The sequence below is a fragment of the Nicotiana attenuata genome, chromosome 6, assembly GCF_001879085.1.
Source record: "Nicotiana attenuata strain UT chromosome 6, NIATTr2, whole genome shotgun sequence".
Classification (NCBI taxonomy): domain Eukaryota; kingdom Viridiplantae; phylum Streptophyta; class Magnoliopsida; order Solanales; family Solanaceae; genus Nicotiana; species Nicotiana attenuata.
Genome location: NC_031994.1, coordinates 77,479,141 through 77,486,916, shown reverse-complemented (window position 1 = coordinate 77,486,916; position 7,776 = coordinate 77,479,141). Strand labels below are relative to the sequence as shown.

The window sequence follows — 7,776 nt, the reverse complement described above, 5'->3', positions numbered from 1 at the left end:
TCTCTTTCCAACATAATCCTACAAGCAAGAGGTTTGAAGAAATTGTTCCAACATAAACCTAGTTTACGTGATAATGAGTTGGACAAAATTCTTGGCGAAGTAAAATTTGATAAGGAAATAATGAATATAATAAATTGAATAACCTACATGCAATAGAAGTGGACGAATCAAAGTCAAATTAGTAATGATTTAATTGATTACCTAAGTCCTAACAATTAGGAAATTAAGTAAATGACTATACTGTCTAGTGCGAAGTCATATTTTTAAAGGACATAAAAGACCAACGATATTTCGCTAAGGATTTTCATACATATAAATGTTGTGTGTTATATATATATATAGATAGATAATAATATTAGTATAGGTAAATCCTTTTGTGTGGGCGTAATGTAATAAATATTTCAACAGGAAAGTATAAATGCAATCCTCCGTTTGAGCAAAAAAAAAAAGGTATAAATGTTTCAACACGAAAGTATAAATACATAAATATTTTTTTAAAACAGCCCCAATCCAAACAAGGGTGATATCTCCGAAGCGTCTGTCCGGTTTCCCAAGCTAACAGAGAACTCACGAAACCACAAACCCTCTCTTATCGCCTTCTTCCTTCCTCCCACAAACTCAACCGTTGTACAATTCACCGACAACAGACAAGATCCGGTAATTTTACTCCTTTTTTTCGAACTTCTTCCGATCGAATTCCAGTATAATTGATTAATTTCTCTCTTCAATATTCAGTTTTGTCTATGTCTCTGTGTGTATGAATTTTTTGGTATAGAAGATAACCCTGGATATAGAGAAAGTTGATATTCGATTGTTATTTTGTAGGTTGAAGTGTTGTCGTAGCTAGCTTTATACACATCAGCTATTAGCTGAAAACCCTAGATTTTGTTTCTCCAAATTATTGTTTATTTTGCTGTTTGCTGTTTGGGATTTTATTTATTGCTTTAGCTGTGTATTTTCTGCTGTAAGTGCTTACTTTTGTAGTATTTTTGGTTATCGGATTGATTTTCTTTTTTAATATTCTCAATAATGCTTAAGTTCTCATTTCTGGCTGGAAGGAATTCTCTTTTGGGTGAATTAGTTCATTTATAGTACTGGAGTTGGGGCAGGCAACAACTAGCTTGGGCTTGAGGCTTTAGTTGATTTGATTGTTAATAGGACTACTTCCCTCCCTATTGTTTGAAGTTGTCTAGTAGCTAGCTAGTAAGCTCCCGCTTTATACTTATCAGCAATTAGCTGAAAAACTCAGGATTCTGTTTCTCCAAATTAGTATTTTTTAACAATTATGGCGTAGTATTTTTTTTCTGACAATTACGGCGAAGTATACTTCCCCAACCAATTATAGCCTATATTCTTTTTTTTGTACCTACTTTAGCTTATTTTGTAGATAATTTGAAACCTCTTTTCACCTATTAACATTATAATTGTATTAAGAAGATCTGAGTTAGAAACTGTTTGAGGTGATATTCATATTTATCATCCCAAATTTAAATATTGTAGGGTGAACTAAAGTGAAAAATTAAAAATGTCATGGTTGGGGTTTTTAAAATCTTAAAAAACTCATAAATGTGTTTTGTGATTTGTTGAAGTTTTTGACAAATTGAAGATTGGGGTTCGGTGGGATGTCATTTTGAAGTTGTGGTTAAAATTTGAAGCTATTCGGTGAAGATTTGAGCTATTTGGTGATATTTTTCGTGAGTTGAAGTTCGTAGGAGACGAAAGCCAGATTTTGTATACAACGTTATACGACATTATACAATATTATAATGAGAGGATAAAGTTGTATACCTGGTGTAAACACTGTTGCAAAAAAATAACGGGCTATGCGGCTGTAAACTTAAAAACATGGCGTGCAATATAGCGTGTTGGGTTGTACTTTTGTGCAAATCTCTTTTTTTTGTGGTTTGTTAGTTGGATTTTCTATTTATAGCTTTGATTGTGTAATGTTGCATATTTTTGTGATATTTTCGGTTATGGGGCTTTTTTCCATGACGGTTGTGTCCGGACCCGCTTGTGCCCACATTACAATTCTATTGGATACATGCTATCTCCCACCGGGTATCGGGTAGGTAACTCTGCCAACCCATGTTTAGGTAGATAGGCATAAATCACCTATTGCTTTTTGACATGAAACTTCATGGTGATCCTCCCGCTTTATTGACCAATAGGCCACACCCTTGGGTGCATTTTTCTGTCATTGGACTTGATTTTTCATTTTTACTATCTCAATAATGCTTTAATTCTCATTTCTGGCCGAAAGTAATTTGCTTTTGGGTGAATAAGTTCAATTATAGTACCGGAATTGGGGCCAACTTCAACTAGTTTGGGGATTGAGGTTTAGTTGATTTGATTGTTAATTGGACTACTGTCCTCCTATTTGCTTGTGGACTTTTGGCCTGCCACAGAACAGAATGTGTAGAAAAATGCCCAGGTATATATTTTCGGCAGAATAGCCTGATAGACACTTCTACTTATGTGCGTTTGTCATCCCGGTCCCGATACTCAACACAGTTTTAGCTAGATAGTTATAATTGTTCCAAGTCAGTATTTTAAACCCCTTTGATGTTGCGTGTCTCTCAATCACATTATGCTCGAATCCATGTCATAAAATTATGCCACATCACCTTTTTTTTTAATTTTACATGAAAAAAGAAAAATGCTTCTATTTTTTTTTCCAACTTTTTCTTTCTTCTCTATCATCACCTTCTACATCACTCTCATCTTGGCCACCCGAGAACACCGTGAACACCATTTCTAATTCCTCCATAAGAAACCTTCTTCCACCTCTGCCTAAAGTCCTAAATACCTTATTTGTACCATTTTTCTTCTTCCCCAAAATACATCAAGCCAACCATAATAGCAACCCAATTCCGTTACTCGTTTCTCTATTTTTGTCCATCTTCATTCCTTCACTCTTCACTTCCCATCCATCTTTATGATTTCACTAGCTTCAAAATCTCGTCCCTACATTAAAATCTCGCTTCCTAAAAAAGGATTCCTAATACTACACTCTATCAGATTTGGGTAAATTTAAATTCATCCATACATAATCAACAACCATACAAGTACAATGAAAAATAAAGATTTCTACCAATCAAATTGCACGATTTTGTATTGAAAAACAAACATTCACAAAGCCAAAACAATGGCAAACAAAGAATTAACTAGATCATGCAAAAGAAAATCAGATCTATCAGAGATATTTGAAAAGACAAAGAAAAAGAAATGGGGAAGGGGCTGGGGCTGGGGCTGGGGAAAGAACGAGAAGGGAAAAAAAAGAAAAAGAAAAAGAAATTAAATGGGGAAATGGCTGGGGGAAGACGGGAAGGGGGAGGGGGATAAAGAGAAAAATAAACAGGGGAGGGAGTGGGGTAAAACCGAGAGAGAAACTTATGTTTTTTTAATTTCTTTTCTTTTTTTCTTCTTCTTTTTTTTTAAATCATTTTTATTCAATTCTTTTTTATATTCACGCTTCTTGTACGCATGAAATATACGCATTTTGTACGACTCAGTAATTAAGTTGCCACGTATGCTTGGTCAATGGTCAGAAGGGTTTAATATATTGACTTTGAACAACTATATAAGTGTCTTGTTGAAACTTCGTTGAATACAGGGACCGGGATGACAAACACGAATAAGTACAAGTATTTACTAGGCTATTCTGCCATATATTTTTTGTAACATTTTAGAAGAATGGAAAAGAGGATAAAAATGTGAGTAGTTAAAGTGCGTCTCATAAATTTTTTTACGGTATTTGAAATGTTTTAGAACCTTCAATTTAAATCAGGAGAAGCATTTTAGGGCGAATGGGGTTCTTTAAAGTGGTTCATGGCTATTAGGAGTATATCGTTAGATAACAGAGTTGAAATTTTGACGGTTCCTTCTGAATTTTCTTGTTAATTTTCTTTTGACTGGTGTCATGTTACCTATTTGCAGCCCATCTATTGTTGATATGCTGTACTGATTATGCTGGAAGCATGGTGAAATCAGAAGGCAAAGTTGCGTATTCTTCGCTTGCTAATTTGGAAAAGGACAATGTGAAATTTCAGTTTGTTGAAGACGAAGTTGATGAGGATTCATGGGGGAGATTCCCAGAAGATTCCCAGTGCGCGGGGCAAAATTATCTCTGTGGGTACCCTTCGATCGAATCTGATGATGTATTGGATAGGGGATACGATTCTGGTAATGACCCATATAACTTCCTGCCACAAAATCGTCCTCCTGAGGTCAATTTAAAAAATGTCTTGAGTGGGCTAGTTGCTATTGTAACTGGGCAGAATAAAGGTCATGATTCAGATGCAGTTCCTCAGTTGCCTAGTTCTGATGTTTCATTTCTTGGATCTAATAAGAATGGAGATACTTTCTTGCACTCATCAGTTTACATACCAAGTGCTCCCCCACTAGTTGAACCAAGTGCGTTTAACTATAGTGCTTACAAGGATGTGTTGGAAGCTGAGCCTCCAGAGTGGCTCCCAGACAGTTCTACAACGGTTTGCATGCAGTGTACTGCGCCTTTCACGGCATTTACTCGTGGAAGGCATCATTGTCGGTTTTGCGGAGGGGTTTTTTGTAGGACATGTACAAAAGGGAGGTGCCTGTTGCCCATGAAGTTTCGGGAGAAGAACCCCCAGAGAGTGTGTGATTCCTGCTATGATAGGCTTGATCCAGTGCAAGGCGTTCTCATCAACACTATCAGCAATGCTGTGCAGGCCGCAAAGCATGATGTTATGGACTGGACTTGTACGAGAGGTTGGTTGAACCTTCCAGTGGGTTTATCCATGGAGTATGAGATATACAAGTCATCAAACACATTGAGGACATATGCACAGGTCTGTTATATTTACTACTTTTTCTTTTCCCAATTCTGTTGGCTCTAACCTCAGAAGCACTGTGCCTTTTGTTACTATTGAGATGAATATTGACAACTTTTTTCTTTTCTTTGGATTCTCTCTCTCTCTCTCTCTCTCACACACACAGAGAGAGAGAGAGAGAGAGAGAGAGAGAGAGAGAGCTCATATGAAATTCCGTCGTCCCTCTCTTCCTGAAAGGTGTATACAAGAATGGAATCAGTTCCAGATCAGAATCTTCAGATTCGTTTGTGCTTGACTTGCTGTCCCTACCGTGCAACTTCTGCCTTGTGATGCTGACTAAATCTTGTAATGCACAGGTTGCTCGGTTGAATCCTGAGAGGTCCATACCTGGTGCAGTTCTCAAAGGAGCCAAAGGTCTGGCAATATTAACGGTTGCTAAAGCTGGGGTGCTGCTTACGTATAAACTTGGTACTGGCCTGGTGGTTGCACGAAGGTCTGATGGTTCATGGTCTGCACCATCTGCTATAATATCAGCCGGTTTGGGATGGGGTGCGCAGGTATACTCTAAATTAACGGTCTTTGCTAGTGACAGTCTTTTCTGGTTTGGGAATGCAGTCAGTTTAGCTAATATAGAATACTAAATTTTAGGAATTCAGATGAATTGAGTAGTTGACCATGCTGTCTTTAATCAGATTCAGTTTCTATTTTCTGCCAAAGGTTGGGTCTGAATTGTAAGTATTTTATGTCAAGGTGGAACAGAAAGATCCATGGGCATGTAATTGGCATTTTTCTTTACCCTAATTGACAAGCACTTTTTGGTTTTTCCGGAATGAAGAATTTGATCCATTTCTCTCTACTAAAATGAATGACTTATTCTCCTATTAACTGAATAGTAGAGCACATATTTATTGGATTTGTTTTTTGCTACTTTTTTGTTAAATTTGTCTTCATCGTCCTTTGTCCAAAAGATTGATATTTGTCTTTGTTGTAGATTGGAGGCGAGTTGACGGACTTCATTATTGTGCTACATGACTCTAAGGCTGTGAAGACATTTTGCAGCCGCATGCATTTTTCTCTTGGTGCTGGTTGCAGTGCTGCAGCTGGTCCAGTTGGGAGAGCTGTGGAGGCAGATCTTCGAGCTGGAGAGAGAGGTTCTGGCATATGCTATACTTACAGTTGTAGTAAAGGTAAGTAGCTTCTTTTGGGCCTAGTTTTTCTGTAACATATCATGAAAGTTTGTTTTGAATTTCCAATATTCAAGGTTGGCTTTGTGCCATGACTTAGGTCATACAAGAATTACTTGATACAATCATGTGCAGACATTGGAGCTATTAATAATCTTTGGTCATGCATATGTTAAAATTCAAAAATATGAGGAGGGACACGAGTCACGATTTTTTTTTTAACTGTCTGGAATTTTGTTTCAGAAGTTTGTCAAAATAATAAGGGCGACCTCACAAGCCAGTGCCTATGTGAGAACTCTTAGGGAAAGATGAAATCCAAAGTCATACAGTAAAAGACCTCTTATTCATGCAAATTGCACTTTTTTGTATGCATAGATATATCGAGATTCAAATGAATTAATCCAAAACGAGTCCAAAGCATTCTGACGACTCTTTAGAAAACGGTGTGGCCAGGCACATTTACTACCATTTCCTCTCTTTGGTGGCTATCTCCTGCACCACAGGGGGTTATCTGCAAAACTGTGATCGCTTAATTCTCGTCGGGTTTGACTTGTGTGCTGCAGGTGCATTTGTGGGAGTCTCGCTTGAAGGGAACATCGTCACGACACGGATGGATACAAATCTCCGATTCTATGGGGATCCTTACGTTACTACAGCTGACATCCTTCTTGGGACAGTGGAGAGACCCAAAGCTGGAGAACCCTTGTATGCTGCACTCAGAGACCTATATGAAAGCTTTCCACTACGCTTGAAAGGAGTCCATGATTAAAATGGTGAGATGTGTTGGCTCTTGCAGTCCCTTGTTCATACTGGAAGAAATGTGAAGTATTCGGTTTAATAGGGTAGAGGAATGTGCTTTTGAACCAGGATAATAGCTTCTCTCCCTTGTACATAAACAATATACTTGTACATAAATAGCGGTTGCAATATACTGTTATGATTCTGATAATTTGGAGTGGATTTTCATGGTATGGATATTTATCAGATATACTACTAGGGTATGACGGAATGGGTAAGTGCTAAAATTGGTTATTGTTGCTGTAGATGACTTCTAATGTGGCAAACGTTGCAGGCTGGCTGAGTTAGCAGCAACTCTCCTGTAGAAAAATAGGAACATAACATGAAAATGCAGCAGTTCTGGTATGGTTCTTTCAATAGCATGGACATCAAGCTGTTGAAACTGTAGGTAGAGAGCTTAGGAATAGCGTGTTCCTGTCTCATGAACATTTTCATTTCTGTTAATGAAAAAAAGGTGATAATATTTGAGTGAGTACATGTTTAAGATTCTTATTGCACTATTTCCACTAATGAGATAATGATTAGATTGCTCTAGAGATAAGTGAACAATCCAGGACTTGCCGGATTGGCCACATTTGCATGATTGACTTATATCTGCTTGATTGAAAGGAGTCCAAAAACTATTGTAAGATTAGAGACTGCCAAAAGCTGATTCTCTTTTGGTGCATTTGCATCTATAACTGCTTTTTGTGTCGCGTTTTAACTTGTGCCCGCTTTGCAAAAAAATTGCAAGCGTATCTGCTTTTTCGCATAACTTCAGCATACGTGGCTGAAGTAGCAAAGGCAATCACGCAAAACATCAGCATTCTATTAGACGGGCGTGAAGTAGCAAGTGTGCTGAACTAAGTGTGTTGAAGTTTTTGTTTGTAATTGCTAAAGTTTTTTTTTTTGTAACTGGCAAACTTCAGCTCTAGAGCTAAAGTTCTTGTTTTGTAACTGGCGAACTTCAGCTCTAGAGCTGAAGTTTTTGTTTTTGTAACTGG

General features: G+C 37.5%; 1 protein-coding gene across 1 annotated transcript; it reads left to right on the top strand.

Annotated features, from left to right (window-relative positions):
* Nucleotides 492–7,265, top strand: LOC109227273. The gene is made up of 5 exons (XM_019392374.1): nt 492–657; nt 3,937–4,829; nt 5,168–5,368; nt 5,803–5,998; nt 6,559–7,265. The coding sequence occupies exons 2-5, from the start codon at nt 3,978–3,980 to the stop codon at nt 6,762–6,764; spliced, it is 1,455 nt and encodes a 484-aa protein (XP_019247919.1). The 5' UTR covers nt 492–657; nt 3,937–3,977; the 3' UTR covers nt 6,765–7,265.